The sequence below is a fragment of the Ixodes scapularis genome, unplaced genomic scaffold, assembly GCF_016920785.2.
Source record: "Ixodes scapularis isolate PalLabHiFi unplaced genomic scaffold, ASM1692078v2 PGA_scaffold1__304_contigs__length_218370807, whole genome shotgun sequence".
NCBI lineage: Eukaryota > Metazoa > Arthropoda > Arachnida > Ixodida > Ixodidae > Ixodes > Ixodes scapularis.
In genome coordinates this window covers 182,710,292-182,736,604 of record NW_024609846.1, presented here as the reverse complement: position 1 = coordinate 182,736,604, position 26,313 = coordinate 182,710,292, and the positions used below count along the sequence as shown (strand labels likewise).

General features: G+C 48.0%; 1 protein-coding gene across 1 annotated transcript in view; it reads left to right on the top strand.

The window, feature by feature from the left end:
* LOC120840842 (putative uncharacterized protein MYH16) overlaps window positions 1-24,725 on the top strand; it is a 29,352-nt gene extending 4,627 nt beyond the window's left edge. The window contains exon 4 of the mRNA XM_040211594.1: window positions 23,244-24,725. Within this exon, the coding sequence (XP_040067528.1) occupies window positions 23,244-24,725 (1,482 nt within the window). The remainder of the gene's footprint in view (window positions 1-23,243) is intronic.
* Window positions 24,726-26,313: the final 1,588 nt, after the last annotated feature.

Genomic DNA, 26,313 nt, shown 5'->3' with positions numbered 1-26,313 from the left:
GGCCGGTGACAATTCGTTGCAGTTCCCGATTAATTATTTCGAGCCTCAGTTTTTGGGTGCGGGTAAGGTGGTAGTACGGATAGCCGTACATAATGCGGGACACCACGAAGGCCCTAGCAAAGATACGGAGATCATGTTCGTGCACCCCGCGGGAGCGGTGGGCTACCCTGCATAACAGGTGGTTCAGCTGTTTCGAGGTGCTGATGGTACGCTGAAACCAAGTCGCCGCCCGGCTGTCTTGGTCGAGGTGAAAACCAAGAATCCGGATGCTCGTGCGGCGTGAGATGGGAGTACCTGCGAGCGTGAGCTGAATGCACTGTTTTTCTGCTTTTGCTGGTGTGCGACGACCGCCATGAATAACGACGAACTCCGTCTTGTCGGGAGCGGGAGCGAGGCCAACAGACTGGATGTAGTCGTGAATGATGTCGAGCCCAGCTTGAATGGCATCCTGTTGGTAACCGGGTGAGCCAGAGTGGGTCCACAACGTAATATCGTCGGCGTAGATTGCATGTTCGAGGTCAGGCACCTCACTAAGGCGGGAAGGAAGGCCAGCAAGGACGATATTGAAAAGTAACGGAGAAAGAACGGACCCTTGTGGAACGCCCACTCGGTTTGTATGAGTGATTCCGTGGGATGAGCCGACGTGAACAGTGAAAGTGCGATCTTCGAGGAACGCCGCGATGAAGTTGTATGCCCGACCGGTGATGCCTAGCTGTTGTGCCATTGAGAGGACGGAGGAGTGCGGGACGCTGTCAAACGCCTTGCGCACGTCGACCCCTGCCACAATACGAAGATGCGGTGATGATGTAGATAGCGTATCGTGCTGGAGGCGGCTCATGACGTCCTGAGTGGAGAGTCCAGGGCGGAACCAGTATTGCGATGGGCTGAGCAGCTGGTTGGACTCAAGCCACCACTGCAGACGGGCGTTCAGCATGCTCTCAACTGTTTTGCAGAGACATGATGTGAGGGATACTGGGCGTAGCTTTGTGAGAGACGTAGGTGGTTTGCCGGGCTTCGGAATAGGACATACCGTCGAGTGACGCCACTCGGAAGGGACGCACCCAGAATCCCACACCAGGTTGATCTCCGTCAGTACGGTCTCTTTTAGGGCGGTGGGAAGGTTGCGAAGTTGCCCGACGGTGATGTTGTCAGGACCTGGTGCACTGTGTGTGTTTGCCCTATCCAGGGCGGCCTCAAGTTCGTGGAGGGTGAACGGGGAATCCAAGCCGATGGGCTCGGGAACAGGGTGAATACGAGTGTAGCACCCAGGGTCATGCCGACATGGTTGTGGAAAAAAGACATCAGACGCTCTTTCCGCTAGCTCCTCGAAAGAAACACCTTTGCGGAGGGCAACGGCAGCGGCAGGTTGTCTAGGTTTGCGGTCTCCAAGGAGAAAGCGCAGAAGCCTCCATACTTTGGAGAGATTGGTATTACCGGAAACGGAGCTGCACATGGAGGTCCAGCGGTCAGAAGCCAGTTCCGATGTGTATCTCGAGATGGTGTCTTGCACCTGGCGCAAAACCCTGAGGAGCCGACGTGGTCTACCAGATCGGCGGTAGCGAGCCAACAGGCGTATGCGGCGGTTCTAAAGGGTGAGTAAATGTGCATCAGGTGCCGGAGCGTCCCCGGGAACGGTTAGGCGTTTGGTGGCGGCCTTGTGGGCCCCCGCCCTTCCAAATATGAGACTCAGCAGATGGCAAAGAGTATGTCTGAGAAGAATCATCTCGGAAGCTGCAAACACGCCTGAAACTCTCCACAGGAAAGGCATTATTAAATCTAGTGAATGCACATCCTGTGGGTTTACTGGACCAGCAGGACTAGAAAACCTCATTTGGGACTGCCCAACATGGGAGAGGGCAAGAGCAAGGCACATCAAGCAAAACAAAATCAAGGACTTTAGGGACTGGTGCCAACCAGTCTTTAACTTTGAAGAGAGCGATCGCAATAGAGGTCTAGTCAAGAGCCTACTAGACTTCATTGCGACGACAGGAATCAGAAAGTTCCTCTGACCTAGTTACCCCTTAATTTCCCTTTCCTGGAAGGCTATCGGCTTCAGCCACGTGACTTTCTTTCTAATAAAAACGATTTTTCTATCTATCTAGCAGCGCTACTACACAGAGTATGGTTCACATTAGGGTGCCTTCATGTGCGCTTTGCTTAGGGTGGTGGCATCTCGCCATTTTGTCACACATGTTTATTTTTATTTTTTGTTCAGAAGCGCGTGACAGAGAGTGTCCCTGCACGCGCTTGTAGCGCTGACTGTGCCATGGCGACATTTTGTTTTCGTCGATTTCTTTGTATTTTGCCAGTGAGCGCGTGCTGTCGGCATCTGGTACTACAAAGGGTGGCATCACCCTAAACAGAGGGACATTGAGGCACCCTAGTTCACATTATAAACGTTTCAATCACTCAATCAGTGCTACTACACTGTACTAGAATAATTGGGTAATGTTGAGACCGGAGGGGCTCGCCTGAAGCGCGTGGTATTGATCGCGACAGGTGTCGACACCGGCGCGTTATCTAGAAGGTGTGCGCATGTGCGGCCGCACGCGCGAAAATATGAATCTTTGGTGGCCGCTTTGGTGGAGTGCACATAGGATTTCTGATACAGCTACGACCTGCCAGCGGTCGTACCGCGGCATCAATTACGCTGCGGCACGATTGTTAGCAACATGATGCTTCAATGTATTGGAGGTTACAAGCTACCATACCCTTCCTTTACATAAAAACAATTGCGACTTTAAAGAAGCGGATTGCAAATTGTTTCAGCGTAGAATTAGCTGCGACTTTCGGTTTGTCGGATGGTGAGCATTTTAAATGAATTGCCCATTTTCCTTGGTCGCAAGGGCCGAACATTAGATATCTGAAAGGGATATCTAAAACTCGGAAGCAGTTTTTTTTTTTTTTCTATCATATTTTATAATGGAACGAAACGGCACATACTGAAGTCCGAGATTGTTTTATTGTATATTCGGCTGGTCGTTTTTCGGCCTCTTGGAGCGCACTGAAAATCTGGTGTGCGTTCGGCTGGTCGATGCCAGGCGCTCCAATCAAATTCGCCGGGTTCTTTCGGAGCGCTCTCGAAGCTCCGACTCTCGCCGGCCTTCGAATCGGAGCAGTATGAAGCGCTCTGACTTGGAAGTGGGAGCGCGCGAGAGATCTGGCTGCCGACCGGTCACGTGACTCCAGCCATTCCGCCATTTTGCTTTTGTGTCGGAAGCGGACGGCGAGAACGCAGCTACTCCGCAAAAAGAGGGCTGCGAAAAACAGCCGTCAGTCTCGACGCCGTCACCGTTGTGTTGTGCTCCCCGAATTGAGGTGAAATGTCGTTGAAACGAATACGTTTAATGTTAGTGGTGGCACCGCCAGTGCTGCTGGCGAAGCTAACAGAGAGCGACAACACCAGCAGCTCGGACTACGACGACGAGGACCGTGTTTGCGAAGCGAAGCTTGCCGAGTTCTTTGACGCACCTTGTACCTAACGTTGTCTTGTACCAACGTTGCCTTGTACCAAGGTTGCCTTGTACGGTGCCCAAGGTCAAGGCCTATGTTTTTATAGTGCGAACCTACTCGGACAAAGCGGTAAGTACAAAAGTACGAGAGTTTTCAAGCTGTCTCAGTCAAGTTGTCTCTTTTTGATAGTTTCGCAGGAACTTCCGCTTGGCACGGCTGACTTGCGATGACCTTATCAGCGTCCGCGTTGCAATTGCCATTTTTCAAGGATTTACGGATGGATGGATCACTGAATACTGCTCAACCCTTTGAATCCAAAGAGCAAAAGCTCCGCTAGAGGGCGGCTCGCGCCGTCCTGTAGTGGCGCACGCGACCCTCTATCCGCTCGGCTTGCCGCTCTGAAAAGTTGAAGAGCGTTCGGTGGGCGCGCCGATTCTCTCGCTCCGATGCGGAGGCGCTCCGGGATCTGGTAGCTACGACTCGGATGGTTGGAGTGCTCGAAAGTGACCAGGCAAATATACCAATAGTATGTTTTTAATACCAGGTTAACTTCTCTGTCTTTTTTTCTGCCCGTCCTCTTTTTCTTGACCTTAGTAGAACACTGTAATCTTAGTCAGCTCGCTTCACTTGTCATTCACTCTTGTGTTCATTTATGTGACGAACCACCCAAGCGACGGTAGCAAAGGGGTGAAAATCTTTCATTTCTTCATGGCTGCCACGACCTTCCGAGGGCCACCCGACGTTCACTTGTAAGAAGCGGCTTATAAGCCGTGACAATTTTTATCACGCGTTTTAACACTGAACTTAAGTCCAAAAACTGAGACAACGTGGGCTGAACAAGTAATGCTTTATAAGGTTCAAAGAAAACAAGCAACTATTTCACATCATTTTGAGCAGAAAACATGAGCACACGTAGATCAGGCAAGGAAAAAGTTGTAATATTTTACAGCACGGCATTGAAATAATGGTTGCAATGTGCAGCGCATACATGGTTACAATATGCAGCGCATTATCCTTTTGAGGGTAAACCATCTTAAACCTACACGCTCATAACAATACATTTAACCGACAGCTGCTTTCTGACAACTAGGTAAGTCTCGCCTGAGCTGGGTATTCGCAGGGAAAGACCCATGGTTCCACAGGGGGCGTATCTGGTTCCCGCAGACATACAGGGTGTTTCTGTTTTATTCTTTACATAAATTTACAAATTTTACAAGAAAAGGATGTGGCAGATATGTGGATGCCGTCTTTCGTTATATCTGTAGTGCTCGCTGGACAATAAATAGGTGAATAACCGTTTGCAATGTTTAATAATCAACCAAAATCTGTTAGTTAACTTGTTTATTAACGGCTTAATTGGCCACGGTGCAATTGCAGTTTTAAAAGGAGTCATTATTAAAGGCAAACACAATTTCGAAAATTCGCGAAAAGGCAACAAGGTTCGCGGAATTTATCGCAAAGGTTTGCCTTTCTTCGCTTGATTCGGAAGCCGCGTTATGAAAATAATACGTAGAACAGTGACTTAGTCGTCTTGATGTGTGGCGCCGGCGAGTCCACCGAAGACACGCTGTCGAGTTAGTGACGAGGGGACAGAAACAACTGTGTCACTCTTCTACGCATCAATATCAGCACAATCTCATTCGCGCTTTCAGTGCGCGGTTTTTTTTAATTAAGCGAAGAAATGCAAAATTTTAGCGATGAATATCTCAAAGCTCGTTGTTTGTTCACGAACTTTCTAAATTGGGTGTGCCTTTAATAATGGTTCCCTTTAAAGCCTCAATTGCAACATTTCCCATTAAACCGTTCATTAACCCTTTGCCTACCGCAAAAATTAAAAAAGAAAAAATCGAAAATACCGATTTTTTTGTGTGTCCTATTGGCAACGTGCGCGATCAAAATCGTAGCTGTGGTTGACCTTCTACGATTGGCTGAATGGTGACTATGACGTCAGCAAAGGTTTTCTCATCGACGGAAATAAGAGGAATGTAAGAACTTCAATTTTGACGGTGTTGGCAGTGTTGCTTTGAGAGCGCTATGATTTCAGACTTCCACCATGCTCATTACAAACACCATCGAACTTGTTCTTCACAAGGCAATTACGTCACGAAAGGTAGCCAAACGAGGGCGCCACCGAAACATCTCGCCGCTAATAGGGAGTATTCACTGGCGGCCATAGCTGTGTGCGCGACTGCTGAGCGCGTGCTGCCGGCGAGCTTCCGCAGTTCTTTCGCCACGTGCATTCCGCACCATCAAGATTGCCGGTCTTATAAGCCTATCAATATGAGCTCGTTCTAAGCATGCGCTCTAAAACGTCGCCCTCAAATATGGCGTCCAGTGAATACCCTCTATACTCTGTTTCACCTTGTGTCGTAACGCAGGAAAGGCTACAAGCGTGAGCTCTTTGCTCTAGGGCACATCTCGGCGACACAAGCTCCTGTGCACCAAGGGCAGCTGCCAACGCTATAAGCTTGCGCTTCTAGCCTTCGCTGCGGTACAACATAAGGTGAAACGGAGTGTATAAAACCGTGGTACCGACACGTGCTCCGCTCAAAGTGAAAAAAAAAGGCGGGCTGCGCGATTTCTTCCGGTTAATTCGACTACAGCGCCGCCACGAACTGTCAATACACGCGCCCTCACGAGCTCCCGTTGCCGAGCCGCTCCGGTCCCAACACTACCCAAGTATTCTAGTACACTGTAGCGCTATGTTTATTGGGACTGCGTAAGGTGCGATGGATGTACAAGAAAAACGAATTTTGAGCTTTTTCGTGAACAAAGCAGTGTTTTTGCCGTTCTGCTATTGCGGTAGTCTGGACGAATCGGGCAATCTTTTCAGAAAAGGCAACACTTGTGACGCGCTTTCCGATTTTTACCCAAATCCTCCGGAAAGTGCTAAAATACACCTGAGTTCCTCATTGCATTATTTTCGGCAAGTGCACAGCTTTCTCCTAGTAGCCTTTTTTGCTCGCTCGTCCTTGGTTTCACCAATTCCAGGCCGTTTAAGCTTTTGATGCGGAGACGGTCCCGCTAGGCCTGGTGCCACCACAGCAACGCGGAGCCAAAATGGCCCCAGCCGACACCGTCGTTTTGCAACTCGCCAATACCTCTGCGTCTATCCCGAGCCAGAACATGAACCCCCCCCCCCCCCTCTAAATGGAGACAACCTAGGTGGGAATTGAATCACCACTGGAAAGCTCCACAAATCTCGTCTTCCGGCACACCCAAACCCCGAACTTCTCGCAGTTATAATGCATTTCCCAATCCTTCACGCTGGCACAGCTGCGCGGCCTCTTGACATTCTGTCGGCGTTCTTGCAAGCCGCCCAACTCCCTACTCATCCATGTACCGACGTGTCGCTTCACGTCCATCATAATAACCGTCTCGCCGCCCTCCGCAGCCATCACGAAGCGATCGTCTACTGGCTACTTCGCATCACCAGCATCACCTTACAAAACATTACTCTCCCCATTAACTTTTACCTAGCTGGGCCAATTAACTCCTGCCGGAGAGTTATACATGGAATAGACTCCCGGAAGCCACCCCCGACGAGATCACCAAAGATCTAGACTAGAGTCTTATCCGGCTGGCATCCTTCACGCAAGGCGAATGTGAAAAACAGATTCAGCCCTCATCACCTTCATCGGAATCCATGTCCCTTACACAATGTACTACGGCCGCCTCCGATTTCGCTGTTGTCTCCACAAACCTCGAACTATCGTTGCACCAGCTGTCGTGAGTACGGGCACCGTACGTTGGCCTGTCCGGGCCACCAGCGACTCTGCCCTACATGTTCCTCCACCCTTGCTCACCCAGACGGACCTCATTTCTGCACACCCTGGTGTCTATACTGCCAGGGTCACTAATCCCAGTCGCCGAAATTTGCCTCATCCGAAAACAGCGCGATGACGCCTCTGCTGGAGCAGCTATCCGCCAGCGCCTCCGACACCGACGACAAGTGGCCCGCTCCTCGGTATCACCACCACTCCTAACGCGTCAGGTAATCCCCGACCGGCCGGTCCGCCGCCCTATCCCAACCTCCTTCACACTGCCCGTTACAGTCACTTAGGGCGATCAATGAACCCCGGCTCACCAACAATCCGCGGGACTGCAGGCTGCCACCACACCATCATCAGCTTCTACTGTCCCAGCTTCTCTTCAACCAGCTATCGACACGACAAAGGCGAGCCAGCCGCGAACTGCCGTCCCAGCCCCATCCTCTCTCGCCCTCTCTCAATGACTTGATCGACTGAACAGTGTTGTGGCAGAGCTGGTCAAGCGCGTCGACACACTCGCCACAGTCGTTGATGCCCAACAAGCAATTCCAAGGCGCCTCGACTCCCAGGACAAACAGATGGCCCATCTCGAGGAACTAATCAGGCTACCCTCCTCATCTCACCCAACCCTCATTCCTAACTAGGACCATGACAACCACACTGGCCACTACGAACTGGAATCGCATCTGCGACTCAATTCACAGCACCTTGCACACCAAATCGCACTGGTATCTACTTTGTCCACTTCTTGGCTCACAACTTAAACGCTCTTCAAAAACATAAGTTCCTCCGTGGTCCTGGCTCTCTATTACAACACGTCACCGAACTGTACACACCTCCTCCGCTTCTTTCCCTCTATCTACCCCGAGTACTCAGGTTTCCCCAATTCATATCTAGATACACTCTTCACACTCCCCGATCTGGAGCTCGTTCTGGCCCAGAGTAAAGCCGGGACAAGCCCAGGCGCGGATCAGATCACCAACACTATAGACGATATGCTCAAAAATCTTTTAGACACAAAGAATCCCCTCTTGCTCAAATTAATTCTTACTAAGAAGCTGGTACCCTCCCAACTGAATGAACTTCCTCCGTTATCTCCCTTTTTCCGGAGCCTGGCAAATCAGCTACCATTGCAATCCCTTACCTCTTGTGTTGGAAAGACCATGGAATATAGGACGCTGCCTCAATGATATTCTCGATCAAATTAATTTCCTTCCACACAACCAGATCGGTTTCCACCCTCATATGTTCACCCAAAACCTCTTTCTTCTACTGTCGAGACCGGTTATAACGAAGTCAAGGGGAATCGGAAATTACTTCGGTATATCCGCTATTTCGTTATTACCGACTTCAGTTTTAACGAAGTTCAAAAGGAAGTGGGAAATTGTAATTGCTTCGCTGTAGCCGCTATCTTGTTATAACCGACTTCATTATAACCGGTCTTGACAGTACTGCAAGAAAACTTCCTATCCCCTACATGCAGACAGGTTTATGCACTTCGTCATAGTTCATGTCCGCAAGGCCTTCGAAACCCTGCTACCCCATGCAATTCTCGCCCCCTCCACGAGACGGGCTCACGAGAAATACTGTGGTTCCCATCTGTACTCTTATATCTTTGCATTTTTCCCTTCTCGACGGGCGCTATTTCGGCTTGGCGACAACCTTTCCCCTCTATCACCCTCACCCGCGGCACCCCCCAAGGTGCCGTACTCCCCAGCTCTTTTTAACATCGGTATGGCTCCACTTTCGCGAACCCTCTCCACGAACCCACACTTTCACTCCCTCTTCTATGTGGACGACATCACCCTCTGGTGTATCCACGCGTTGCCGGGGGAGGAGGAATCCTTGTTAAAACAGAGGTTCAAGCGAGTTAGTTGCTCATGATGTACAGGTTGCGCTGTTCCCCCTGTACATCATGAGGCAGAACCCACCGTCGAAATCGGTCTCGATCTTATAACGCACAGTACCTATCCCGCTCAGGCCTCCAAGCTGCTCCCGAGCAATCGGAGCTGCTGCTCCTCTCCCACTCCCAGTACCAGCGGTCAGTTAATACGCTTATTTCCCTACACTTTTACAACCGCCTTATCCCTTTTATTTCCCCTTGTCGGGTCTTCGGTTTTCCTCTCCAAAACCTGGGCCAACTCTCCGCAAGATTAACCGCCGTCGAGACAGAGTTGATTGTCTCACAAGTCGTATATAGTCCCACCTCTTCAAAGAACATGTCTATTCATTTGGCTGATGTTCGTAAACAATGTGATGACCAGCAAAATAGACTTCGACGGTCTAACCTGTTGTTCTTTGGCTGTCCTGATTCCCCGTCCGAAAGCTGGAGTCAATCAGAAGGAAAAATCGTAGCCTTCTGCTCCGAAAAATTGGAATTTTCCTTGCATCCGGCTAATCTTGAACGGTCTCATCGACTTGGTAGATTTCAAGAGGGCTAAAACAGACCAATTATTGTCACATTTTCTCGTTTCAGGGACAAGGAAAGCGTATTAACCTGCGGAGTTAACTTGAAAGGTACCGTTTTTGCTATTCGAGAGGTCTTCTCCGCTTCGGTACGACTGGCTCGAGGCTGACTCTTTGAGTATGGGAAAGCCCTAAACGTTCCTTTCAGAATACGCTTCAACGAACTGCTTTTTGGTAACAAACTCTACTTCTTTAACGTAGAATCTCAATCTGTAGATGAGCTTTATTCCCTCGAACCAAATTCGTAGCAAACAAAACGAAACGGGTCTTTTACTTCTTGTCGATTCAAACATCACGACAAAAACAAGATCCATTCAGTCCTATTTACTAACATGCGAAGTGTCATCCCGAAACGCGACGAACTTCATAGCACCATAGAGGACAGCTCATCAGATATCGTTATTTTAACTGAAACATGGCTTAATTCTGGTATTGACGATAGCGAGATTTTTACCTGTCATGCTCAATGAAATATTTTTCGTCGTGATAGAAATGCGAAAAGAGGAGCTGGTGTGCTTATCGCTAAAAAAAAACAAAAAAAAACATTCCCAGCTTTGATGTCAAAATCAAAGATAGTAGCATTAAAATTTCCGCAGTATGTGCCTCTACCCCTTCAAAACAAGATTATTCTTGCTGCTTGCTACAGACCACCTGACCGTGATGACCTGTTTTCTGCCAAGCTGTCCTCCATTTTGATTGAGATTAACCGCCGAATTCAGAAACCTCACTCAAACTACACTCAAACTGAAGGGCCCCTCCACTTCCTCGAGGAAGGTGCGAGGGCCGGCGCTGGCCAATCGCGACGGCGGATCCGTCCTCGCGATTGGCCAGCGCCGGCCCTCGCGCCTTCCTCGAGGAAGTGAAGGGGCCCTTCAGTTTGAGTGTAGTTTGAGGGAGGTTTCTGAATTCGGCGGTAAAACTCGCTTTCCCAAAGCAGATTTTTTACCATTTGGTGATTCCAATTTCCCCAAGATTGACTGGGAAAGTTTATTCTCCGAAGGGTCTCGCGCACCAGCAGATTTTCTTGATGTGTGCCTCACGCTTAACCTGTCGCAGGTTGTAAACGAGCCCACATGCTCGTCTAACATTCTCGATCTCATACATTAACTACATCTTCTGACCTTGTTAAGTCAATCCAACTCTCTGAAGGTTTAAGTGACCACAAATACTGCACGTTATTCTTTCATTACCTGTTATTTGTGAAGAGTCCTATTTTCAAAACTATTCACGACTACAATAAAGCCAACTATGAAGCAATAAATAACGAATTAGCAATTTATTATGACACCTTCCAATCCGAGTTTTCGCTAAGAACTATCGAAGAAAAGTGGAATCTTTTCAAAAATAAAGTTCTTAAATTAGTACCAAAGTATGTGCCCGCTATACAAATTTGCACCGACTCATCTAACCCATAGTATAATAAAACATTAAGGTCATTACGTAACAAGAAAAAACTACGCATGACGAAAGCAAAGCAAACTAACCAATCATGTGCTTGGGAGTTTTACTACGTTGCTCTCAGAAACCACACAAAAAGTCTTAGAGCATCGAAAACAAAAAATTTTCTCAAGATTTACTGACAATCTTGCGCAATAATCCGACAAAATTTTGGAAGCTTATGTCACCAAAAAGCAGTTCCAGTACCATTAATCTCACCGACCTCAACGAAGAACCATCAAGAGACTGACTGCCCCGAAGTGTTAAATGACTACTTTTCTTCAATATTTACAAATGAACACCCATTAAATATTCGAACCCTACCTCAAGAGTGTCATGATCTTACGTCACCGGTCACTGTTAATGCAACCGGAATAATTAAACTCATTGAAAGCAGGCCCCGACAACATCAATGCAAAATTTCTTAAAAATACAGCTGCTATATCCAGCAACTTTCTTAAACGCATCTTCAACCATTCAGTCTCCAAAAGCTGCCTACCCCTTGATTGGAAAATCGGTAAGATTGTCCCAGTCGTCAAACGGGGAATTCGGTCTTTAGCCTCTAACTATCGTCCTATCTCTTTAACCTTCATTCGTCCCAAACTCTAGAGCACATTTTGTATATTCACATATCATGACTCACTTGTCCTCAAACAATTTTCTCTTCAGACATCAGCACTTCCGCGGGGGTATCTCCAGCGGGACTCAACTGCGCGAATTTAGTCACGAATTGCACACAAACCTTAAAAGTCATGTACAAACCGACGCCATTTTTCTGGACTTCTCAAAAGCGTTCGCTCGTGTTCCTCACCAACGTTGTCTCTCTAAGCTATCATCACTGCAATTCGAGGCTGAGCACTTTCCTAAATAAATAATTTTCTCGCATCTCACGTTCAATACACAGTCACTAACGATCACGAGTCAAGACTAACAAGCGTTACGTCAGAGGTTCCATAAAGTACCGTTCTTGGCCCCCCTACTTTTTTTAATCTTCATTAACGATCTTCCGTGTACCATCTCCTCAAAAATTTGGCTTTTTGCAATGATTGTGTCATATATAACAATATTTCATCAGTAACAGACAACTACCAACTTCGGAATGATCTAGAGAAAATTGTCCACTGGTGCAGAAAATGGTTGATGTCGCGCAATAAATCCAAGTGCAAATTAATCCAATTCACCAGAAAACAGTTCCTGTTAGCATATCAGTATACCATACACAACGAAGTTATCGAGCTCGTTTCCATGTATAAATATCTTGGCATCAGATTAACTACAAACCTTCCTTGGAAAACCCTCATTGAAACCGTTTCTGCAGAAGCATCGAAGACTCTTGGATTTATAAGACGAAACTTACGAGAGGCCCCTCCACACGTTCGACAAGTGATTTATGAAACGTACATTAGACCTAAACTAAAGTATGCAGCATCCATTTGGAACCACCATCAATCATACCTTGTCGATACCTTAGAAGCAGTGCAAAACCGGGTGACTCGTTTCATCCTATCATATGATCGTTTCCCCAGTGTTTCTACGTTAAAAAATAAACTGGGTCGAATCCCTTTGCACTGCCGAAGGAAACTCTCCCGACTCTGCCTCCTTCACAAAATTTATTATCACTGCTCAGACATCGAAGACTCACTGCTGTCCCCCCAGAAAAAATATCATCTCGCCTCAATAACTACTGTGCTATCAGACGAATTTAGAGCGCAGCTCTTAGGCGCCCGTTTCCAGCTTCAGCGGTGTCGGCGTCGCCGTCGGCGTAACCGCGCCGTGCATTATAGGAAGCGTGACGTCACTGGTGACGTCACTCATTACGTTATCAGTGACGTCATTGGCATCGGCATTGTCAATGATGACGTCATCGGGCATCGGCATCGTCACTGATAACGTCATCAGTGACGTCACTGATGACGTCCTTTGCATTCGCATCGTCATCGTCACTTATGACGTCATCGTCACGTGACCTCACAGGGGTCACGTGACTCCCGTAAGATCACGTGACCCCGGTGACGTCACATTACCCCCGTGAGGTAACGTGACCCTCGTGAGGCGACGGCGACGCCGCTCGGAGGGAGGAGTAGCAAACATAATGAGGAGGTGAGGAGGAGGGAGGAGGGGCATGCCTTCCCCTCAGTACCCTTCCCTCCTCCTCAAGAGCTGCGCTCTAGTTCGGCATTGCAGGGAGTTATAAACGGCTTTCATTTTTTTTTTTTGGTAAGACCAATGCTTTTAATGAATCCTTTCTTCCTATCGCCATTAGCCGAAAGGAAACAGTTGCCATCATCTATAGTTACCATTAACGACTCTACTGCGTTCCTAAGTGCCCTTCAAACCCATCTTGTGTGAGTGCTATTTTGCTGTTTTATATTTTGTATACCTCTTACTACACTTATTTTTTTTTCTTTATATTATTCTCCATTAGTGCTCCATCCACTAATGGCTGCACTCAGAAAACAGGACTCGCACCCTTTGCCGGATGGACTCTACTCCCGATGGGACAGGGTCTGCGTCAGGCGACTACGCACGGGAACCGCCATGGTACCTAAACGTTCTGAAATGTACGCTTGGAACAAGCAACGACTGAAAAGGTACAACGAAGAAAACTCAGACCCCGCAGACGACATGGACGAAAGTCTCTGCCGACACTGCAAGGTCGTGGCCTCAGAAAATCACATTTCCTGGGACTGCATAAACATTTTTGAGAAAAAAGAAGAAATTTTACAGACCATTCCCGAGGATCAAAGACCCAAGAGCTTGGCGGAATGGACCAGACCATCCGGCTCACCCAAGCATCATATCGAAAAGAACTGTTCGACTCCCTCCTTCGGTTCATTAAGGAGGCTCACCTGACTCACTTCATTTAATCCCCATCCCCCCAGCCCAGGACAGCACCGACGGCTTAAGCCCAGCTGACCTGGCCCTGATGTTTCTTTCATCTTATTATTATTAAAGACATTTTCAAACAAACTGGGCCTTTAAGGTGAAATAAATGAAATGAAATGAAATGACATGAAATATAGACAACCGTAAACACCTGCCATCAGGTAACACACCTGGTTTGCCAAGTGGTTCGGAGACACGGTGAGGTCGACGAACGCAGAGCCGGCCAATTAGTTACCGGCTTTCGCCTTAAATAAGGTCATCTACGCTCTCCCTTACTGTGTGCTTACGCAAACATAGACGAAAGTATAGAGTTCGTCCTCAGTAGACTCTATAGAGCGGCTCTACGCCTCCCAATACACGTATCTACAGAGAAACTCAACGCTACAGACTCTTTCTACCTCTTCCTACTTTCCTCAAACTTCACAGGGACCGCCAACTTTGTAGCATGGCTGGCTTTACGCAGAGCCATTGGCTCCTGCAACAAGCTGGCATACGCCCTATTGATTTCCCTTTATCCAGTCAAAAGCCTCTTCCCGACAACCTTCGATGCGCCCCGCTTCCTGCCCACATGACCCCGGGCCTGCATGCTGGACGCCGTTAAGCACGCACCTTACATCACGACTCTTTCCCACCTGATATTACCGCATGCTACATGGGCGTTTCATATTCCCCTCCTCACGGTGCTACGCTTTGCGTTAAAGTGACGCGCCTCGCCACCCATTCCATTACATCTACCACTGGTCCTTACTCCAACCGAACTTCTCCGCTCGATCTTGAGATTGCTGCTATTAGAGCATTCGACTCTACTTACCTCTTTTCCGCCTGCTCCCCGGTACCGCATTTGCACTGATTTCATGCAAGCGATTCGGGCAATTTGCGCGTGCCTCCTTCCCGAAGATTCGCGCGACGATTTCTCCTCCGCCCTTTCACAACTTATCCCTGCCTCGGTCGTGGTGGTGTGGGTGCTAGACCACATAGGGACTGCCGGTAATGAGTTGGCTCATAAGCTTGCCTGGGAGACTGTCAAAACCGGTTCTCACATGCACAAAAAAAAAATTGGGTTGCGTGAACGTTTATTTGCGACTCCAGCGACCTATAGGGGGCGTCACCATCAAACAAACATAGCGGCTGGGAACAGGTCGCGTCGGCCTCGGCTCGGCCCGGCCGCCTGAATGGGTGGCGCCTTCAATTTAACTTTTTTTGTTTTTGTTTAATGCCCTATTTTATAGAGAGCATAGTTTTGTTTTCCCGGTGCTTTTTTGTTCTTTTCATGTCTAACTTTTGTTTCGGAAATTCCGTTTACAACAAAAACTATGGGCTCCGGAGAGACGGTAATAGACTCGAGTCAGTTTTGATCAGCTATGGAAAGCGGCGATGTCTACAGAATTGTTCCACCAAGAATAATTTTCAGATAACTCGCATACTTCGACCATGCGCCTTATCCGTCTGCGAAATAGAGCTTTTGTACGTATCCGCGTTTAAGAAACAGCCCCAGTCGTCTGCTCGGTCAACAACACAGGCTGCACGAAAATTACGAAAATTAAGCAAGCGCTTCTTGAGCCAAGGAGCATGTTAACCCACTGGCGCCCTACTAAGCAGCTGATACTCGTATCTCAATTCAGGTTTTAGTAGCAATCGACAAGCCATATTGAGGAATTTGCGGTTTATGTATTATATTACGTACTATGTCCCACTAAAGCGATATTGGTATATTCTTCAGGTTGAAATATGAGCTCAGTTCACTAGCTATTAGGTGAACTGCTGAATAAAATTATATTTGACAGACAGAGATATGCTACTTGAACTCAGCCAAATGGTTCTAGCCGGTAGCACGGAGACGAATGCGGACAGACTGAAGAGAGTCTTCATCGTAAATTCACGCAGAACCTCTCTGCATTGAACTTGACTTCGAATCCTGAACAAAGAAAATTAGCATTTTTGTGGCCGGACAACCTGAGCAGTGTAGACGTATATTGCTGCTGGTTTCGACGGGGCTATGATATAAATATTGGATGCGCAATAGCTCATAATGCCGTGACAGCTTCTAACTTTGCGAGACGCGTTCCTCACCTTTTGAAAGCAGACAATTTCTCTCATTAATCGTATGCAGCAAGCAGGTTTTCCGGAATCAAGTAATTGCGAAATCAGCCCAACTCCTTCGGTGTCGTCCAGAGGATTTTTTGGCGAAAAGCAGCCAAGATGAATAGCCAACGCACCGACCGGCGTGGGTGGCTCAATCTTGAAGCTAATCGAACACTCGGTTGTGTTCGACTCAAGAAAAGCAGCTATCGAACCTTCCCATTCACTTGACTGCAACATTGGTGTTCTCTCCAGTGAAAAACCTCGCCTGTCGTCCTCAGTTCACTGTCCTATCATCCTTATAAAAAAAAAACATTTATCAATTATCAAGTAGTCGTCACTTTGAATGTGATTCGAGACAGACAAGAAATCAAAACGTAACGTTTTTCCGTGATTCCTCCCCATCCAAGAAATCGAAAGCACGTGGCCGTGTGTTGTGAAGTAAACGGGCTTCCGAACACGCGATGGAAGGAAACAGTCTACTGCGGCTTCACCACATTAATGAACACTGGGGCAAACTTAAGAAATTTTCAGACCTTCGTCAAATTACACTGTTCGCCACCGCGCCGAAAACACGTGTCCGCGAAAGCCAACAGAGACGTGGAGGGGCGCAAAGTGACCTGTTCCGGCTGGTTCCCGGTATTCCCATTTGGTGGCGTCCGTTTTTCTGGAGTCGCGAATACAGACTAGAGCTTGGTTTGCCTGAATGGGCGGCGAGCCTCCCAGCTGTATATGAGAAATTTAGTCAGCGCAGTACAACCGCTATCCTGGGGTCTTTAACGTGCATCACGCAGTAGTGATACACGACCGCACGCCGGTACGATGCTCATCCAGATCGAAACCGGCAGGGGTGGGGATTGAGCCCAGGGTCCTGGGTTCTGCAGCGCGAGCTTGCACTCCACGTGCTCCGAGCTGGTGTGCGACCGATCCCCCTCCTCACATGCAGCGAAGCGCTGATGTAACGCTGCTCACGTGTCGTCAGCTACTTGTCGCCTTCCATGAACAATAGTTTTGGCGGTGCCATGCAAAGTTGCTGAACGCTCCCGTCAGCACGCACTTATAGCGCGAGGTCAGCGCTGTGCTTGTAGCACTCCGCTGCATGTGTGAACAGTCTTTTATTCAGGCACCGGTAGTCCTATGGCCTTTCTTCCGCCCGTGGCGGGCGAGACACATTTTTACAAGACCCTTAACCAACAACTCCGACACTTAATGCAGACACTGCCTACACCACACCCCCAGCTTACTCCCTCACGTTTTTGATGGTAAGAGCGCTAAAAACAACGGACAAGAAAAAGAAACGAACAACACAGAGTGCTACTTGCAACTAAAATTTTTTCTCGGAAAACACAGATATATATACACCGTGAAATCCCGACATGTACTACAGAAATGCGACATCCCCCATTGAGTGTTCGTCTGTCCGCGATCTACTTTACGAACGATTTTAAAAACGCCACCTCAGAGCCAAACAGGGCTATTGATGGAGCGCTGAAACACGTTCCTTCAACGCACTCGGTTATGAAAAAAGCTTCGGATATCAATCGAACTAACAGTGCACGTTCTCTGAGCCTATCATTTATACAGCATCCCGATTGGCCTATGTTTACTTTGCCACAGGATAAATGAATCTTGTGAACCACGCCCTCGCTACACTCCACATACTTGGTCTTATATCTTTCTTCTGACAGACACCGACGCGTGTCTCCCCTCATCCCACTTTTCCTCCCAATCTGCCCAGTTTTTGAGGAGCTGAGAGTTATACCGGAACCCCATGTTTTTGCCCCACTTTCTTTATATTGTGGCTCACCGTATGAACATAAGGTATTACAACTGGCCTACGCCTTGGCTTCTTTCTACAACACCACATCCTCCCAGAAGTTTCTTTATCAGGCCCTCTGCCACCCCCACCCCCAAAAAGCGTAGGTGGAAAGCCTCCTTCCTCTAGCTTCAATACCTGCAACCTAAAGCTGTCTTCTATCTTATGGGGGCAAGACTTCGTTAAGGCAGCCTTCGGGCATCTAGAAAGAAACTGATAAAGAATCTTTGGGGAGGATGTGGTGTTGTAGGAGAGAAGCCAAAGCTCAGGCCAGTTGTAATACCTTATATTCGTAAGGTGAGCCACAATATAAAGAAAGTGGGGCAAATGATCGCATGTCCACGTGGTGAATGATGTTGATTGGGGCGAAGCTCTGGTGCTGCTTGTCTGCGTAGACGCTGAGCTGCAGCATGCCGAGCCTTTCGTTCGTTTTCATCTATGTCAGAAAGAGAATGTGTGGTGTGGAACGTGGTTATATGCGCATTTAAGCATTTGACCGCAGCGCCCTCTCGTCTATAAACGTTGAGCCAATGCATGCAAATTTTAACTCGATTATATACGCATTTGACCGCAGCGCCCTCTCCTGTATAGACGTTGAGCGGCTACATGCAACGTTTCATCCATGACATCCCCAGCTCTTGAGTTACTACCACATCTCAGAGTCCCCTACTCGACCCGCAGTCGTGGCCGAGTGGTTAAGGCGATGGACTAGAAATTCATTGGGTCTCCCCGCGCAGGTTCGAATTCTGCCGACTGCGCAAATATTTCTTTTTTTTTATTTTTTTGTTGCCCTACAGGAGCACGTGAGCTCACGAGCCGAGCACGTGCACGAGCACGAGCACGAGTACCAGCAAGATCGATGTGAGCACGGATGCCGGACGGACAAGGCTAGACCCTAAGGAGCTTCGCCCCTAAAGCATGGGGTTCCGGTATTACTCTCAGCTCCACAAAAACTGGGCACATTGTGTGAAAAAGTGGGACGAGGGGAGACACGCGTCGGTGTCTGTCAGAAGAAACATAAGACCAGGTATGTGGAGTGTAGCGAGGGCGTGGTTTACAAGATTCATTTATCATGTGGCAAAGTATACATAGGCCATTCGGGACGTTGTATAAATGATATGGGGTCAGGGAGCATGCACTGTCAGTTCGATCGTCACCCTCGGGAAATCTGTCTGTGAACTGTGATAGATGTGGGTGTGTCCCGAAGTTTGACATCACCATTATCTTGGCCCGAAACCGAAACAAAATGACAAGGGAGATATCCGAAGCTTTTTTCATAACCGAGTGCGTTGAAGGAACGTGTGTCAGCGCTCCATCGATAGCCCTGTTTGGCTCTGAGGTGGCGTTTTTAAAATCTTTCGTAAGGTAGATAGCGGACAGCTTAACGCTAATTGGGTGATGTCGCATTTCTGTAGTTTATGTCGGGATTTCACGGTGAATATGTATCTGTTTTCCGTGAATAAACTTCAGTTGCAAGTAGCGCTCTGTGTTGTTCGTTTCTTTTACTTGTCAGTTTTTTTAGCGCTTTTACCCTCAAAAACATGGATCATCAACTAGCCCAAGTGCATACCCTTTTAGTACCTCACAAACACACACACTGAAAGCCATCCAGCTGAACACATTCATCCCCCTTGCCCGGATTTTTCTATATTGTTTCAGATCAGATCCCTCCTGCCCCCATTACCCCTGTCCCTAGGCGGACGTTAAGCACCCCACTTGCCCCACCACAGGCATCCAATCTCCCTACTACCCCAACACACTCCTCCACACTGGCGGGTGTGGCTGGCCTCGGCGTCTCACGTCAATCAGCTGGTTCTGATCCGCTTAGCGGAGGAGCACCCTTTAAGGTCTTTATTTTACCCAAATAATAATTTCTTTCTTTCTTCCAGGAAGAGCACCACAAACGAGCACTTCTAGCGAAGCGAACGAGCCTTTCCTGACGCGGCGTCTGGAATAGACCCTTTCAAAATTCAGTCTGCCCACTTTGATAACTATCATCATATAAGTGCATATCATCTGTACATGCTTATGACGGCCTTTGATGACTGGTGAAACAAAAAAGTAGCCTGAACATTCCAGACGTTCCCTACCTAAAAAGTGATTTTAAACTGGATTATGGAACAGGAAAATCTAACTGGATTTCTTGCTGGAAACTTGAAATCCAGTTTTCAGACAATGGTCTGCATACCTCGGCAAACCTCACTCATGAGGGCCCTCGCTCACCCTCACTCACCCTTATCTTCACAGGTGAGGTGAGGGTGAGTGAGTTTCTGAACCAGGAAAATTCATGAGAGTGCGAGTGAGTGAGGGCTGTGAGGGCTGTGAGGACCGTGAGTGCGAGAGGGCCATGAGGGCGGTGAGTGCGTGAGGGGTGTGAGGGCCATGAGTGCGTTAGGGGCGTGAGGGCGGTGAGTGGCGTGAGGGCCATGAGTGCGTGAGGGGTATGAGGGCCGTGAGGGGTGTGAGGGCCATGAGTGCGTGAGGGCGATGAGTGTGTGAGTGGCATGAGTGCGTGAGGGCCGTGAGGGATTTGAGGGCCATGAGTGCGTGAGGGGCGTGAGGGGTGTGAGGGCTGTGAGAGCAGTGAGGGGTGTGAGGGCCATGAGTGCGTGAGGGCGGTGAGTGCGTGAGACCTCCTTCAGACGGAGCAACTTTCTCAGCAATTTCGGTGTTGCTGGCGGGTTGTTCCCTAGCTTTCCCTATAGATCGACACGAATTGCTGAAATCGAGTCCGGCTTAAGACAAGCGAGCAACTCGGAGCAATTCGGAGACGTTTGAAGCGGCTGCATACAATAAGGGCCGCAATATTTTCACGTGATACCTCGTGCCGGTGATGATGGCAACAAAAGACTTAATTCTGGTTTGAAATTGATCGTTTTTTGGAAAAGAACCGTCTCAGAAATATGCATTAGTATTCTGAACGAGATTTAAATGGACAAAAACAGGTTTATAGTGTGTAATTGTGTGTCTAAATAGTGCAAGAACAATAAAATTCCATCATGATGATAGCAAATTGCAGCAATTGGTTGCTGCGTGTGAACGTGGGCGGCCCGTGTTGCTGGCGTTGCGACGTCAAGTTTCTGGGCGAGATTGCCCCATCTGAAGTGGACCTGAGTGGCGTGAGGGCCATGAGTGCGTGAGGGGCGTGAGGGGTATGAGTGCGTGAGGGCAGTGAGGGGCGTGAGGGCCATGAGTGCGTGAGGGCCGTGAGGTTCAGTGAGGGTAAGTGAAGGGTTGAAGGTGAGTGTGACTGTGAGGATGATGGTGAGTGAAGGGCTGAAGGTGAGTGTGACTGTGAGGATGATGGTGAGTGAGGGGCTGAAGGTGAGTGTAGTCTTGAGGGTGTGGGTAAGTGAGGGGCTTAGGTGAGTGTGGCTGTAAGGGTGAGGGTGAGTGAGGGCGACATAAAATGCCGACCTTTGCTGCAAACTGGATGTCAAGTTTCCAGCAATACATCCAGTTAGATTTTCCTGTTCCATAATACAGATTAAACTGTTTTCTTTTTTCTGTAGGATTAGTTCGCTGTATTGTTGTTTGATGTCACAGTGACAAGTCATAATTTTATATGCGCTGCGGTTTTGAGAATGTCATGTAAACCCTTACGCTCAGCTTCGGCAAGCCCCAGACAACTCATGTAAATGAGCTGTCTGGGGCTTGTAAACTATTCGCAGAATGTAAATTTTGTTAATAGTTTTACTCAACTAAGCGCCTCGAACAGAGCGGCAGTTCTGACACCATCGAAACCGAAACAATTCAAGAAATAACTGTACAGCGAAGAACACCGTAACTTTCGCACGTCTGCCGTTGACTAATAGGTACTAGATTTTAACCACCGTGAGCATTCTTGGGTTTATTCATTCATCAATTGTTATGATGTCATGGGGCTTTCTGATTTTAGAAGAAGAGGACATCCAGTGAGCACGCTCGCAGGAGGTGGCAAGCGTTGTTGCGTCTGGAACTGAAGAGCATTCACCATAGCTGCCGCTTTGATCCCGTATGTATTTATTAAACAGTTTTTTTAATCCATCCTCCTCAGCTTAACTAGCAACATAACATGGTGTCAGAAGTGGGATGAGCAGCTCAACGTCCATATTTTTCATTTAACAAGCAACAGCAGCAACAATATGGCATCTGCTTTCCTACAACCGCCGGCTCCGTTCCATCTCGGTGACGACCCAGCAAGAGCATGGGAGGAGTGGAAATCATCGTACCTTATCTTCGAGGCAGCCTGTGAATATGCATCGAAGCCTATCGCAACTCGGAAAGCTTTTCTGCTCCACTGCCTTGGACCTCAGGCAAGACGAATTACGCAAAACTTTTCTCTGCAACCAACAGGAGATGGTCAAAGCGGGCAAAGAGAGAATGCAGTAGATTACATACTGCACGAATTTGATAAGCTGTATGCACCTTACAAAAACGTGACACAAGCAACAGCCATTTTTAACACAATGTGCCAAAAGCCAGAACAAACCATTGACGAATTTGTAACTGAGCTAAAACTGCAGGGACAAAATTGCGATCATCATTGGGATACGAGACGTGGCTTTGCGCGAACGGTTGCTTCGTGAACCGAGTCTAACCTTAGACAAAATCATTTCAACCTGTAAAGCAGCTGAAATCTCAAGAAAACATGTGAATGATGTTCAGAAAACTGAAGACAAAGTTAGAGTTGATGGACTCTATCGTCAGCCATCTACCTTCAGAGCAGCGCAACGAAGGTATCAACCATCCGAGCCACAAAGAGACCAATCCAGCAACCGACAGCAAAGTTCATGTTCGAGATGTGGTACTTCCCATCAACCCCGAAACTGCCCAGCTTACGGAAAGCACTGCATTTCCTGTGGAATTTTTGGACATTTTCCCCGAATGTGCAACCAGACACAGCAGAAAACCTACGGATATCGACGTGTTTCTGCAGTAGAAGAAACTTCCAACTCATTTATGAACAATGACCCCAATGAAACGATCCATTTGGGAGGCATAACAATTGGGCCTCTTCCATCAACCAAAGCACCCAAGCTTGCGCAAACTGCGACAGAGCTAGAGAGGCGGTCAAAGAAAAAAAGGGGCATGCTGGCATCTCGCCCCGAAAAGAGACAATGCCTGATTTCAGAGTTGATGTTGGCAAAGGCAGAAATGCAGCGAATGTCTTTGGAGCACGAGAGAAATATCGAAGCGAGCTTTGGCCGTGAGCAGGCCCTTCAAAGCGAGTGCAAGGCAGCTTCGGCTCTCCTGGGGAAGATGCAAGCACGGCAAGCAGAATTTTCTCATGCCAAGCATCAGGAGTTCGAAGCATTAAAGCCCAGTTAGTTTCTCTAAGTGGGGATTTGTCAAAGCATCTGGAGCTTGTAGATGTCAAGGTGGAGGAAGCGAACACCCTGAAGGAGAAGTTTGAAGCATCTCAGCTTGAGCTCGAAAGGTTTTCTGCCGAGTACTGCATCTTGCAGGATGTCCTTCTTCAAGACTGTGGCGAGGACTTGCCGCTAGTTCAGAATGATTTCGAACAACGAGAGTTCAGTGCCTTTCAGTACCTCAAGAAGCTGCTGGACATCGCAAAACGCAAGAGAGAGGCCCTGGAAAACCAGCTTGCTAAAAAAGAGGAGCAGTTCAATCTACTTCAGCAAAACTATCAGTACTTAAAGGACCGGTACCAGTGGCCGTTACAAGATCTCGGGGCATTTGTCCGGAGCATCATCGTAGCTTTTGTCCGGAGCATCATCGAGCACACCAACCAGTCGTCAGAAGCTGCAGTGTCTCTTGAAGCAAGTCAGCTGGAAGACTTGAACCCTATGCTGGCAGTGCTTCAGCAACGGGTCACATCCTTGACAGTTAGGAACGAGCTCCTCGCTCAAGAAAGTCAGCAGTGGAAATCATCTTGTGAAGATGCGAGTGAAAAAATTAGATGTGTGTCTAATGAAAGTCACCTCTGGCAGCAGAGACACGAAAAGGTGGCGGAGACTTTGAGAGAGAGAGAGAATGCTGTTAAGTGTCACAATTCGTCGCAAACGGAAGCAGACGGAAGCTCCTTTACCGAGAAGGCAGAAACAGAGTGCGAGAGGTTAGACGAGAAAGTCAGCAGCCTCCTAAAACGCAACGGAAAGCTAGAAAGCGAAGCCGACATTTTGTGGTCAGAACTTTCCTGCCTGGAGGAGCAAGCTGAGATGCTCGTCAGCGAAAACAAACATTTTCAACAGCTAACTGAGAACTTAAAACAGGCACGACATTGCCTCGAGGAGGAGTTGAAGACTCAGCGCGAGCAGCACGTCAAGGTTACTAAGGAGATGGAGAACGAGCACTGCACTGCGCTGGACGAAGCGGCCAAGTGTGAGGCCGCACTATCAGCGCTGAAGAGAGACCACTCCCAGCTGTTGGACAAGTATAACCACATTGTATACAGACACAGGAACCTGCAGGAAGAGTTTCACGCGGCAGCCCAGGAGAAACGCAGTTTGGAGGACAGGTGCGCTCAGCTCACAAAAGAGTGGGCAACAGCCAGACGAGATCTCGCAGTCTTCGAGGAGCAGCAGGGCGCAGTGGGACAAAAGACCATTATGGAACTGCAAGAGCTGTGGCAAGCAAATCAGCAGTTGCAAGAGCGCTTTCGCCTGCTCAAGGACAAGCACCTCAAGGCTGAAGAAGGGTTGGTACAGGCGCCAAACCAAAAAGTGGAGGCCTCGATGGAACATGTCACCGAGGGCACTGGGGGTACAGCGAGAACTTTGGAGGCACCAGCAAGCCGAGTCGAGATAGAGGAACTCTCCCGGCGGTACGAGTCCCTTTTGAAACAGTCTCGCGCCGAGGAGAACAAGTGGAACTAGGACAAGCAGCAGCAGAAACACATCGAGGACTTACAGGCGCAACCGGTACCACACCAAAGAAGCACATGGAACAGCAGAAACGAATACAGCTGCTGAAAACTATTTCCCTACAGTCTCAAACGAAGCTGCTGAAGACTATGTCCATACAGTTCCAAATGGCGAATCACTTGAACACATTTCCACGTCTACAAGGTCAACAGGATAACCAAAAAAAAACGAAGTCGACGCGTTGTGGTGAAGCCGCTATGATACAGAGACTGACAAGTGCCGCGATCGCACTGCGTTATCTTCAAGAAAAAAAAAAGAGAAAAGAAGAAGGGGGCATGTTATGATGTCATGGGGCTTTCTGATTTTAGAAGAAGAGGACATCCAGTGAGCACGCTCGCAGGAGGTGGCAAGCGTTGTTGCGTCTGGAACTGAAGAGCATTCGCCATAGCTGCCGCTTTGATCCCGTATGTATTTATTAAACAGTTTATTTAAACCATCCTCCTCAGCTTAACTAGCAACATAACAATCAATATTCCTCGCAGACCGGCCCCCTCGGGGCCGCAATCCCCATAATCCTCGTGTACGCTTTCCTCTTAACCCACTACACGATATGCGAGTAGTAAAATCCCAAACTAAAATCATTTATTCCAGATCAGAATCTGCTGTTAGGAACTATCTTTCACAAAAAAAAATGCTGAAATGCATCAATATTCTGTTCATGACAACTACATCGAGCAATGCAAAGCAAGCAAAGAGACCTATGTAACTTGAAAATTATTTCCAATTCCCAACGGACCAACTACACTACCGTTGTCTGTCGGTTTCACTTCAAGAAAAGAGGGTATCAAAGTGCGCCTCGTTATACCCTCTATATGACTCGTCTGACTCGCCGTTTGTAGTTCCTTCTAATCCGTGAAGTTTGAAGGGAGAAACCTCTAAGAACCAAGAAAAAGTCAAGAAAGCATGTAAAGGTTCCATCAACTCTATATGTTCTAACTTTTGCTAAAATTAAATGTACAAACTTTCGTAACGTTATCAGAAGCCAGTTGATTCTAACGGAACTTTAAAAAAAAAAGAATGCGGTGATTTACAACTTAAGTTATAAAAGAGAAAAGATTGAATTTAAATCCTCCGAAAACTTTCACAGTAACAATGCAAGCCGGAGGGGTGAATGACGGTAGCAAACCAGAGAAAGGAGCTTGTCAAAATCAGGATATTCAAATTTTCCTAACGTTCGCTCAATCAATGCGCCAAAATAAAAGCTTTTCAAAACGATCGGTGGATTATGTATAAAAGGACCATGCCGCTTTTACAACACGCTTTGTTTTCTGTTCACTTCGGTTGTAAAGCCACCGTGCTCAGCTTTCTTCAGCTCATTAGCCAACACCGCTGCAGTAAGTTCTCCATCATTCCAGCCTCCCCCCTTTGTTGCCAACTCCTCTGCTCCCGGACTGACCCAATTAATCAAGCTAATGGCTCCGCTCTGGCCGTCCCGCTTGGCCCCCAGTCTTCGTTCAAACGTTCCTATCGAAAATTCCAGATTCGCACTTTTGTTGCTTTTTTTTTATGTTGTTGTTGTTTTCGCTAACGTACATCAGTT